Source organism: Oncorhynchus mykiss, chromosome 30 (genome assembly GCF_057628025.1).
Source record: "Oncorhynchus mykiss isolate SJ-2025 chromosome 30, ASM5762802v1, whole genome shotgun sequence".
NCBI lineage: Eukaryota > Metazoa > Chordata > Actinopteri > Salmoniformes > Salmonidae > Oncorhynchus > Oncorhynchus mykiss.
The window spans coordinates 9867715-9881079 of record NC_143051.1 but is presented as its reverse complement, the minus strand read 5'-3'; the positions used below and the strand labels follow the sequence as shown (position 1 = coordinate 9881079).

Genomic DNA, 13365 nt, shown 5'->3' with positions numbered 1-13365 from the left:
GTTGAATGTTCCTCTCCTCCTGTCCAGGTAGTGAATATATAGTTGAATGTTCCTCCTGTCCAGGTAGTGAATATATAGTTGAATGTTCCTCCTGTCCAGGTAGTGAATATATAGTTGAATGTTCCTCTCCTCCTGTCCAGGTAGTGAATATATAGTTGAATGTTCCTCCTGTCCAGGTAGAGAATATATAGTTGAATGTTCCTCCTGTCCAGGTAGTGAATATATAGTTGAATGTTCCTCTCCTCCTGTCCAGGTAGTGAATATATAGTTGAATGTTCCTCCTGTCCAGATAGTTAATATATAGTTGAATGTTCCTCCTGTCCAGGTAGTGAATATATAGTTGAATGTTCCTCCTGTCCAGGTAGTGAATATATAGTTGAATGTTCCTCCTGTCCAGGTAGTTAATATATAGTTGAATGTTCCTCTCCTCCTGTCCAGGTAGTGAATATATAGTTGAATGTTCCTCTCCTCCTGTCCAGGTAGTGAATATATAGTTGAATGTTCCTCTCCTCCTGTCCAGGTAGTGAATATATAGTTGAATGTTCCTCCTGTCCAGATAGTTAATATATAGTTGAATGTTCCTCCTGTCCAGGTAGTGAATATATAGTTGAATGTTCCTCCTGTCCAGGTAGTGAATATATAGTTGAATGTTCCTCCTGTCCAGGTAGTTAATATATAGTTGAATGTTCCTCTCCTCCTGTCCAGGTAGTGAATATATAGTTGAATTTTCCTCTCCTCCTGTCCAGGTAGTGAATATATAGTTGAATGTTCCTCCTGTCCAGATAGTTAATATATAGTTGAATGTTCCTCCTGTCCAGGTAGTTAATATATAGTTGAATGTTCCTCCTGTCCAGGTAGTGAATATATAGTTGAATGTTCCTCCTGTCCAGGTAGTGAATATATAGTTGAATGTTCCTCCTGTCCAGGTAGTTAATATATAGTTGAATGTTCCTCTCCTCCTGTCCAGGTAGTGAATATATAGTTGAATGTTCCTCCTGTCCAGGTAGTGAATATATAGTTGAATGTTCCTCCTGTCCAGGTAGTGAATATATAGTTGAATGTTCCTCTCCTCCTGTCCAGGTAGTGAATATATAGTTGAATGTTCCTCTCCTCCTGTCCAGGTAGTGAATATATAGTTGAATGTTCCTCCTGTCCAGGTATTGAATATATAGTTGAATGTTCCTCTCCTCCTGTCCAGGTAGTGAATATATAGTTGAATGTTCCTCCTGTCCAGGTAGAGAATATATAGTTGAATGTTCCTCCTGTCCAGGTAGTGAATATATAGTTGAATGTTCCTCCTGTCCAGGTAGTGAATATATAGTTGAATGTTCCTCTCCTCCTGTCCAGGTAGTGAATATATAGTTGAATGTTCCTCTCCTCCTGTCCAGGTAGTGAATATATAGTTGAATGTTCCTCCTGTCCAGGTATTGAATATATAGTTGAATGTTCCTCTCCTCCTGTCCAGGTAGTGAATATATAGTTGAATGTTCCTCCTGTCCAGGTAGAGAATATATAGTTGAATGTTCCTCCTGTCCAGGTAGTGAATATATAGTTGAATGTTCCTCTCCTCCTGTCCAGGTAGTGAATATATAGTTGAATGTTCCTCTCCTCCTGTCCAGGTAGTGAATATATAGTTGAATGTTCCTCTCCTCCTGTCCAGGTAGTGAATATATAGTTGAATGTTCCTCCTGTCCAGGTATTGAATATATAGTTGAATGTTCCTCTCCTCCTGTCCAGGTAGTGAATATATAGTTGAATGTTCCTCCTGTCCAGGTAGAGAATATATAGTTGAATGTTCCTCCTGTCCAGGTAGTGAATATATAGTTGAATGTTCCTCTCCTCCTGTCCAGGTAGTGAATATATAGTTGAATGTTCCTCCTGTCCAGGTAGTGAATATATAGTTGAATGTTCCTCCTGTCCAGGTATTGAATATATAGTTGAATGTTCCTCTCCTCCTGTCCAGGTAGTGAATATATAGTTGAATGTTCCTCCTGTCCAGGTAGTGAATATATAGTTGAATGTTCCTCCTGTCCAGGTATTGAATATATAGTTGAATGTTCCTCTCCTCCTGTCCAGGTAGTGAATATATAGTTGAATGTTCCTCCTGTCCAGGTAGAGAATATATAGTTGAATGTTCCTCCTGTCCAGGTAGTGAATATATAGTTGAATGTTCCTCTCCTCCTGTCCAGGTAGTGAATATATAGTTGAATGTTCCTCCTGTCCAGATAGTTAATATATAGTTGAATGTTCCTCCTGTCCAGGTAGTGAATATATAGTTGAATGTTCCTCCTGTCCAGGTAGTGAATATATAGTTGAATGTTCCTCCTGTCCAGGTAGTTAATATATAGTTGAATGTTCCTCTCCTCCTGTCCAGGTAGTGAATATATAGTTGAATGTTCCTCTCCTCCTGTCCAGGTAGTGAATATATAGTTGAATGTTCCTCTCCTCCTGTCCAGGTAGTGAATATATAGTTGAATGTTCCTCCTGTCCAGATAGTTAATATATAGTTGAATGTTCCTCCTGTCCAGGTAGTGAATATATAGTTGAATTTCCTCCTGTCCAGGTAGTTAATATATAGTTGAATGTTCCTCCTGTCCAGGTAGTTAATATATAGTTGAATGTTCCTCCTGTCCAGGTAGTGAATATATAGTTGAATGTTCCTCCTGTCCAGGTAGTGAATATATAGTTGAATGTTCCTCCTGTCCAGGTAGTTAATATATAGTTGAATGTTCCTCCTGTCCAGGTAGTTAATATATAGTTGAATGTTCCTCTCCTCCTGTCCAGGTAGTGAATATATAGTTGAATGTTCCTCTCCTCCTGTCCAGGTAGTGAATATATAGTTGAATGTTCCTCTCCTCCTGTCCAGGTAGTGAATATATAGTTGAATGTTCCTCCTGTCCAGGTAGTGAATATATAGTTGAATGTTCCTCCTGTCCAGGTAGTGAATATATAGTTGAATGTTCCTCCTGTCCAGGTAGTGAATATATAGTTGAATGTTCCTCTCCTCCTGTCCAGGTATTGAATATATAGTTGAATGTTCCTCTCCTCCTGTCCAGGTAGTGAATATATAGTTGAATGTTCCTCCTGTCCAGGTAGTGAATATATAGTTGAATGTTCCTCCTGTCCAGGTAGTGAATATATAGTTGAATGTTCCTCTCCTCCTGTCCAGGTAGTGAATATATAGTTGAATGTTCCTCCTGTCCAGGTAGTGAATATATAGTTGAATGTTCCTCCTGTCCAGGTAGTGAATATATAGTTGAATGTTCCTCCTGTCCAGGTAGTGAATATATAGTTGAATGTTCCTCCTGTCCAGGTAGTGAATATATAGTTGAATGTTCCTCTCCTCCTGTCCAGGTAGTGATTATATAGTTGAATGTTCCTCCTGTCCAGGTAGTGAATATATAGTTGAATGTTCCTCCTGTCCAGGTAGTGAATATATAGTTGAATGTTCCTCCTGTTCAGGTAGTGAATATATAGTTGAATGTTCCTCCTATCCAGGTAGTGAATATATAGTTGAATGTTCCTCCTGTCCAGGTAGTGAATATATAGTTGAATGTTCCTCCTGTCCAGGTAGTGAATATATAGTTGAATGTTCCTCTCCTCCTGTCCAGGTAGTGAATATATAGTTGAATGTTCCTCTCCTCCTGTCCAGGTAGTGAGTATATAGTTGTATGTTGCTCGGTAACAGGGTTTCCGTCAACCAGGTTTTGGCTGTTTTCTTTGTTGTTTCTTTCAGCCAATAAATAATATTGCTACCCGCCAATTGTCCAGGAAAATAAGACAAATCTAAAAGCAAAATAATGCTGTTTAGGCTGTTCATTGATGGAAATCCATTTGACTGGCCATGCTTATTGGTCTATAGGTTAATTTGCATAATTTAGTGGAATTAAATTGACATGAGTTTTATATTCGTTATGTACTTATCACACGTGCACAGCATACGCCTTCAGATACGGAGCCGACATAGTACAGATACGGAGTCTACAGATACGGAGCCTACAGATACTACAGATACGGAGCCTATAGATACTACAGATACGGAGCCGACAGATACTACAGATACGGAGCCTACAGATACTACAGATACGGAGCCTACAGATACGGAGCCTACAAATACTACAGATACGGAGCCTACAGATACGGAGCCTACAAGTACTACAGATACGGAGCCTACAGATACTACAGATACGGAGCCTACAGATACGGAGCCTACAGATACGTAGCCTACAGATACTACAGATACGGAGCCTACAGATACGGAGCCTACAGATACTACAGATACGGAGCCTACCGATACGGAGCCTACAGATACTACAGATACGGAGCCTACAGATACGGAGCCTACAGATACTACAGATACGGAGCCTACAGATACTACAGATACGGAGCCTACAGATACTACAGATACAGAGCCTACAGATACGGAGCCTACAGATACTACAGATACGGAGCCTACAGATACGGAGCCTATAGATACGGAGCCTATAGATACGGAGCCTACAGATACGGAGCCTACAGATACGGAGACTACAGATACGGAGACTACAGATACGGAGCCTACAGATACTACAGATACAGAGCCTACAGATACTACAGATACGGAGCCTACGGAGACTACAGATACGGAGACTACAGATACGGAGACTACAGATACGGAGACTACAGATACGGAGCCTATATATACGGAGCCTACAGATACGGAGCCTACAGATACGGAGCCGACAGATACTACAGATACGGAGCCTATAGATATGGAGACTACAGATACGGAGCCTATAGATACGGAGCCTATAGATACGGAGCCGACAGATACTACAGATACGGAGCCTACAGATACGGAGCCTGCAGATACGGAGCCTATAGATACTACAGATACGGAGCCTTTGAGTGGAAAATTGGTCAGACAGCACTTTTATAAGCCCAATCATGGCGCAACAATTCTAAATGCATTCGTGTGTTCATTTTTTGGGGGGGGGACCAACATAAAAACTGTTTTTATTTCTCAACTGGTAATTGAAGCGCGCTTCCCATTCACAATTCAAATGTGTAGTCAGCAGAAGGCCGGCTTCACCAGCACGTCACACCACTTTGAGCTGAAGGCAGCATGCTTTCTGAAAACCTAGAGATACTTAATTGTTTCAACCCTTCTTTTTTTCAAAATCTTTTTTAAGAATCTTTTTAATTTCTTGGTGTCCAATTGGTAGTTACAGTCTTGTCTCATCGCTGCAACTCCCATACGGGCTCGGGAGAGACGAAGGTCGAGAGCCATGCGTCCTCCGAAACACAACCCGACCAAGCCGCACTGCTTCTTAACACAGCGCGCATCCAACCCGGAAGTCAGCCGCACCAATGTGTCTGAGGAAACACTGTGCACCTGGCGACCGTGTCAGTGTGCACTGCGCCCGGCCTCCTGGCGACCGTGTCAGTGTCGCCCGGCCTCCTGGCGACCGTGTCAGTGGCGCCCGGCCTCCTGGCGACCGTGTCAGTGGCGCCCGGCCTATTGTTTCAAACCGGAACGTTTTTACTGCATATTATGAGGCATGTTTCAAAGTAGCCGGGGCAAAATTAGACCGTATCCGTGGAGACATGCCATAGAAACCAGTAGCCTATTTCTCTCAGGTTGTATTGGTTATCAACATTCCTTCATCGTCCGGTAGCCAAATTGACACATTGACGCGTAGCCTACTGCCTTTAATGTGAAGAAATACTAGTTTATCACCATTAAGCTAAACGTTCTGATCTGTTGAGTCAGACTCATTGCTTTTTAGCCCTTTTTGTATGTAACCAAGGAAAGAGGCTATATCTTTCTCAACAAGCTGACCTAAAGAATAGGTCAACTTTTCTACTATGGGGTACAGTAGATTTACAGACTAGTGATTTTACTGTTCGTTAATTCGTCTTGTCGGCTGAGGGAGAAGTACATGTGAACAGTTATTCCAACACATTTAAAGTGTGGGAAGGACACACATCAAATCAAATCAAATGTATTTATATAGCCCTTCGTACATCAGCTGATGTCTCAAAGTGCTGTACAGAAACCCAGCCTAAAACCCCAAACAGCAAGCAATGCAGGTGTAGAAGCACACATCATTGCATCCTTGACTTGCAGATTCAGTTCGTATGAATTACTATAATCTAAAATGTGATTTCTGACAAACAAGTGAGTGGACTCGCTCAACTCATATGGTTCAGGTAAATGTCTCATTAGGTGGTGACAGTATAGTTTTACGTTTTACGGTAGTGTGTGTGTTGTTGTGACGTCTCTCTCTCTCTTCTCTCTGGTCAGTGTTCTCCATGGCCTGATGCCTACGTCGGCTCTCCCCGGACAGCTGGCCCCTCCTTCACCTCCACACCCCTCTCCACGTACACTGCCTCCTCCGTACCCGACAGGTGTGTGAGCGTTCAGGGATAGAGAGAAAGGAACTCTGTCTGTGTGGACATAGTGAGATAATGCTGACTGTGACTGTTGTATTCCAGTGACTCATCGTCGCCCAATCACCAGGCAGACCCTGTCAGCCAAGTCGTCACAGAGGTTAGTATACACCCCACACATTCTCATGGATGTGTCTGAAATCCTGTAAAAACGTATCATGTTAAACCCCACCCCAACTCACACTCTCTGTCTGTCTCTCTCTCTCCAGCAACTCAGTCCGACAGCCACCATCCAGGAGACTCAGAAGTGGCTTGTCAAAAACCGCTTCAATAGCTACGCACGACTCTTCTCCCACTTCTCAGGTACCCACTCTTTCCCTGGTCCCTAGTGTAAGTTAAGTTATTAAAGACAGCCTGTAGAGTTATTAAAGACAGCCTGTTGAGTTGTTAAAGACAGCCTGTTGAGTTATTAAAGACAGCCTGTTGAGTTATTAAAGACGGCCTGTTGAGTTATTAAAGACAGCCTGTTGAGTTATTAAAGACAGCCTGTTGAGTTATTAAAGACAGCCTGTTGAGTTATTAAAGACAGCCTGTTGAGTTATTAAAGACAGCCTGTTGAGTTATTAAAGACGGCCTGTTGAGCTAAGAAAGACAGCATGTTTAGCTAAGAAAGACAGCCTGTTGAGCTAAGAAAGACAGCCTGTTGAGCTAAGAAAGACAGCCTGTTGAGCTAAGAAAGACAGCCTGTTGAGCTAAGAAAGACAGCCTGTTGAGTTATTAAAGACGGCCTGTTGAGCTAAGAAAGACTGCCTGTTGAGCTAAGAAAGACGGCCTGTTGAGCTAAGAAAGACAGCTTGTTGAGCTAAGAAAGACAGCCTGTTGAGCTAAGAAAGACAGCCTGTTGAGTTATTAAAGACAGCCTGTTGAGCTAAGGAGGACAGCCTGTTGAGCTAAGAAGGACAGCCTGTTGAGCTAAGAAAGACTGCCTGTTGAGTTATTAAAGACAGCCTGTTGAGTTATTAAAGACAGCCTGTTGAGCTAAGGAGGACAGCCTGTTGAGCTAAGAAGGACAGCCTGTTGAGCTAAGAAGGACAGCCTGTTGAGCTAAGAAGGACAGCCTGTTGAGCTAAGAAGGACAGCCTGTTGAGCTAAGAAAGACAGCCTGTTGAGCTAAGAAAGACAGCCTGTTGAGCTAAGAAAGACAGCCTGTTGAGCTAAGAAAGACAGCCTGTTGAGCTAAGAAAGACAGCCTGTTGAGCTAAGAAAGACAGCCTGTTGAGTTAAGAAAGACTGCCTGTTGAGTTAAGAAAGACTGCCTGTTGAGTTAAGAAAGACTGCCTGTTGAGTTATTAAAGACAGCCTGTTGAGCTAAGAAAGACAGCCTGTTGAGTTATTAAAGACAGCCTGTTGAGCTAAGAAAGACAGCCTGTTGTGTAGGTTGAGTTATTAAAGACAGCCTGTTGTGTTGTGTAGGTTTTGACTTACTAAAGTTGACCCGAGATGATCTGGTTCAGATCTGTGGAGCTGCTGATGGAATCAGACTCTTCAACACACTAAAATCCAGGTAGGGGGGTGAGGGAGGGAGGGAGGAGGTGAGAGGGAGGGAGGGAGGAGGTGAGAGGGAGGGAGGGAGGAGGTGAAAGTGTGAGGAAGAGAGAAAACACAATTAGACCCAACCAAAACATGAGAAAACTAAAAGATAATTACTTGACTCATTGGAAATAATTTACAAAAAAACAGAGCAATCTCGAATGCTATTTGGCCCTAAACAGAGAGTACACAGTGGCAGAATACCTGACCACTGTAACTGACCCAAAATGAAGGAAAGCTTTGATTATGTACAGACTCAGTGAGCATATCCTTGCTATTGAGAAAGGCCGCCGTAGGCAGACATGGCTCTCAAGAGAAGACAGGCTATGTGCCACACTGCCCACAAAATGAGGTGGTAACTGAGCTGCACTTCCTAACCTCCTGCCCAATGTATGACCATATTAGAGACACATATTTCCCTCAGATTACACAGATCCACAAAGAATTCGAAAACAAATCCAATTTTGATAAACTCCCATATCTACTGGGTGAAATTCCACAGTGTCTCATCACAGCAGCAAGATTTGTGACCTGTTGGCACGAGAAAAGGGCAAACAGTGAAGAACAAACACCATTGTAAATACAACCCATATTTATGCTTATTTATTTGTACTTTAACTATTTGCCCATCATTACAACACTGTTGTTTCCCATGACAATAAAGGCCCTTGAATTGAATAGAGAGAGAGAGAGAGAGAGAGAGAGGGGTGTAGGAGAGTGAGAGAGAGGGGTATGTGAGGGGGTATGTGTGAGAGAGAGGGGTATGTGAGGGGGTATGTGTGAGAGAGAGGGGGGGTTTATGGAATTGTGAATGCGTTTCTATCAGGTCTCTGTATTCCTGCAGGTCGGTGTGTCCCAGGTTGACCCTCTATGTGTGTCAGGAGTGTGAGGTAGAGAGCCCCCTGCTGGAGAGACGCTGTGACAGCCAGAACAGAGAGCGCAGTGACACACCTCATTTATATGGTTTGTGTTTAAAGGGTCAATCTGCAGTTTTCACATCCACTTTTACGACTTTTAAATCCCTATCAAACCCCAGGATTTATGCTTGTTTTACTCCAATGTTTTCAAACACAGTTCAGCCTGAAAACATGGTTTAAACTATCATTGTGGTCAGTCCGAGCACCCATAGGTGAATTTATCCAGCCCCGTTTCTCAAAACAGTGGCTGGGTTTGAAATGCAGATTGACCCTTTTAAATATACTGTTTGTACTTACTCAGAAAAAATGGGAAAGTGCAGGTATGAACAGAAATGTTAATGCCTGTCTCCATTCTACTGTCTACACCTCTGTGTGTCTCCATTCTACTGTCTACACCTCAGTGTGTCTTCATTCTACTGTATACACCTCTGTGTGTCTCCATTATACTGTCTACACCTCTAGAATGGAGACAGAGGTGTAGACAGTATAATGGAGACACACACAGAGGTGTAGACAGTAGAATGGAGACACACAGAGGTGTATACAGTAGAATGGAGACACACAGAGGTGTAGACAGTAGAATGGAGACACTGTCTACACCTCTGTGTGTCTCCATTCTACTGTATACACCTCTGTGTCTATATTCTACTGTATACACCTCTGTGTGTCTATATTCTACTGTATACACCTCTGTGTGTCTCTATTCTACTGTCTACACCTCTGTCTCTATTCTACTGTCTACACCTCTGTGTCTCCATTCTACTGTCTACACCTCTGTGTGTCTCCATTCTACTGTATACACCTCTGTGTGTCTCCATTCTACTGTATACACCTCTGTGTCTATATTCTACTGTATACACCTCTGTGTCTATATTCTACTGTCTACACCTCTGTGTCTCCATTCTACTGTCTACACCTCTGTGTGTCTCCATTCTACTGTATACACCTCTGTGTGTCTCCATTCTACTGTATACACCTCTGTGTCTATATTCTACTGTATACACCTCTGTGTGTCTCTATTCTACTGTCTACACCTCTGTCTATATTCTACTGTATACACCTCTGTCTCTATTCTACTGTCTACACCTCTGTGTCTCCATTCTACTTTTGACACCTCTGTGTCTCCATTCTACTGTCTACACCTCTGTGTCTCTATTCTACTGTCTACACCTCTGTGTGTTTTAATGTGTGTGTGTGTGTGTGTGTGTGTGTGTGTGTGTGTGTGTGTGTGTGTGTGTGTGTGTGTGTGTGTGTGTGTGTGTGTGTGTGTGTGTGTGTGTGTGTGTGTGTGCAGTGTACCATGCTCTGTACCTGGAGGAGCTGACTGCGGCTGAGTTGATCAGGAAGATGGCGTGTGTGTGTAGTGTTCCACTGGGACACATCAACCAGGTCTACCGACAAGGACCCACAGGAATACACATACTGCTGAGTGACCAGGTACACACACACACACACACACACACATACTGCTGAGTGACCAGGTACACACACACACATACTGCTGAGTGACCAGGTACACACACACACACACACACACACACACACATACTGCTGAGTGACCAGGTACACACACACACACACACACACACACACACACACACACACATACTGCTGAGTGACCAGGTACACACACACACATACTGCTGAGTGACCAGGTACACACACACACACACATACTGCTGAGTGACCAGGTACACACACACACACACACACACATACTGCTGAGTGACCAGGTACACACACACACATACTGCTGAGTGACCAGGTACACACACACACACACACACACTGCTGAGTGACCAGGTACACACACACACATACTGCTGAGTGACCAGGTACACACACACACACACACATACTGCTGAGTGACCAGGTACACACACACACATACTGCTGAGTGACCAGGTACACACACACACACACACACACACACACACACACACATACTGCTGAGTGACCAGGTACACACACACACATACTGCTGAGTGACCAGGTACACACACACACATACTGCTGAGTGACCAGGTACACACACACACATACTGCTGAGTGACCAGGTACACACACACACATACTGCTGAGTGACCAGGTACACACACACACATACTGCTGAGTGACCAGGTACACACACACACATACTGCTGAGTGACCAGGTACACACACACACATACTGCTGAGTGACCAGGTACACACACACATACTGCTGAGTGACCAGGTACACACACACACATACTGCTGAGTGACCAGGTACACACACACACATACTGCTGAGTGACCAGGTACACACACACACATACTGCTGAGTGACCAGGTACACACACACATACTGCTGAGTGACCAGGTACACACACACACATACTGCTGAGTGACCAGGTACACACACACACATACTGCTGAGTGACCAGGTACACACACACACATACTGCTGAGTGACCAGGTACACACACACATACTGCTGAGTGACCAGGTACACACACACATACTGCTGAGTGACCAGGTACACACACACACACACACACACATCCTGCTGAGTGACCAGGTACACACACACACACACACACACACATACTGCTGAGTGACCAGGTACACACACACACACACACACACACACACACACATCCTGCTGAGTGACCAGGTACACACACACACACACACACACACATACTACTGAGTGACCAGGTACACACACACACACACACACACACACATCCTGCTGAGTGACCAGGTACACACACACACGCACACACACATCCTGCTGAGTGACCAGGTACACACACACACACACACACATCCTGCTGAGTGACCAGGTACACACACACACACATCCTGCTGAGTGACCAGGTACACACACACATACTGCTGAGTGACCAGGTACACACACACACATACTGCTGAGTGACCAGGTACACACACACACATACTGCTGAGTGACCAGGTACACACACACACACACACATACTGCTGAGTGACCAGGTACACACACACACATACTGCTGAGTGACCAGGTACACACACACACACACACACATCCTGCTGAGTGACCAGGTACACACACACATACTGCTGAGTGACCAGGTACACACACACACACACACACATCCTGCTGAGTGACCAGGTACACACACACATACTGCTGAGTGACCAGGTACACACACACACACATCCTGCTGAGTGACCAGGTACACACACACACACATCCTGCTGAGTGACCAGGTACACACACACATACTGCTGAGTGACCAGGTACACACACACACACACACACATCCTGCTGAGTGACCAGGTACACACACACATACTGCTGAGTGACCAGGTACACACACACACATCCTGCTGAGTGACCAGGTACACACACATACTGCTGAGTGACCAGGTACACACACACACACACACATACTGCTGAGTGACCAGGTACACACACACACATACTGCTGAGTGACCAGGTACACACACACACACACACACACACACACACTGCTGAGTGACCAGGTACACACACACATACTGCTGAGTGACCAGGTACACACACACACACATACTGCTGAGTGACCAGGTACACACACACACATACTGCTGAGTGACCAGGTACACACACACATCCTGCTGAGTGACCAGGTACACACACACATCCTGCTGAGTGACCAGGTACACACACACACACATCCTGCTGAGTGACCAGGTACACACACACACACACACACACACATACTGCTGAGTGACCCGGTACACACACACATACTGCTGAGTGACCAGGTACACACACACACACACACTGCTGAGTGACCAGGTACACACACACACACACTGCTGAGTGACCAGGTACACACACACACACTGCTGAGTGACCAGGTACACACACACACACACACACACACACACACACACACACACACACACACACACACACACACACACACACTGCTGAGTGACCAGGTGCACACACACACACACACACACACACACACACACACATACTGCTGAGTGACCAGGTACACACACACACACACACACACACTGCTGAGTGACCAGGTGCACACACACATACTGCTGAGTGACCAGGTACACACACACACACACACACACATACTGCTGAGTGACCAGGTACACACACACACACACTGCTGAGTGACCAGGTACACACACACACACACACTGTTCAGTGACCAGGTACACACACACACACATACTGCTGAGTGACCAGGTACACACACACATACTGCTGAGTGACCAGGTACACACACACACACACACTGTTCAGTGACCAGGTACACACACACACACACACTGTTCAGTGACCAGGTACACACACACACACACACTGTTCAGTGACCAGGTACACACACACACTGTTCAGTGACCAGGTACACACACACACACACTGTTCAGTGACCAGGTACACACACACACTGTTCAGTGACCAGGTACACACACACACACACTGTTCAGTGACCAGGTACACACCTCCTGATGTTATCTTTGACCAGGA

The 13365-nt window shown here is 44.7% G+C and overlaps 1 protein-coding gene across 2 annotated transcripts in view; it reads left to right on the top strand.

Moving 5' to 3' along the window:
- The window catches only part of LOC110514928 (upstream-binding protein 1), a 72187-nt gene that overhangs the window by 56224 nt on the left and 2598 nt on the right, over positions 1 to 13365 (top strand). For both annotated transcript variants that reach the window (XM_090227481.1, XM_090227482.1), the window contains exons 10-15: positions 6287 to 6390; positions 6478 to 6532; positions 6642 to 6735; positions 7846 to 7936; positions 8807 to 8925; positions 10174 to 10316. In XM_090227481.1, the coding sequence (XP_090083607.1) occupies positions 6287 to 6390; positions 6478 to 6532; positions 6642 to 6735; positions 7846 to 7936; positions 8807 to 8925; positions 10174 to 10316 (606 nt within the window). The remainder of the gene's footprint in view (positions 1 to 6286; positions 6391 to 6477; positions 6533 to 6641; positions 6736 to 7845; positions 7937 to 8806; positions 8926 to 10173; positions 10317 to 13365) is intronic.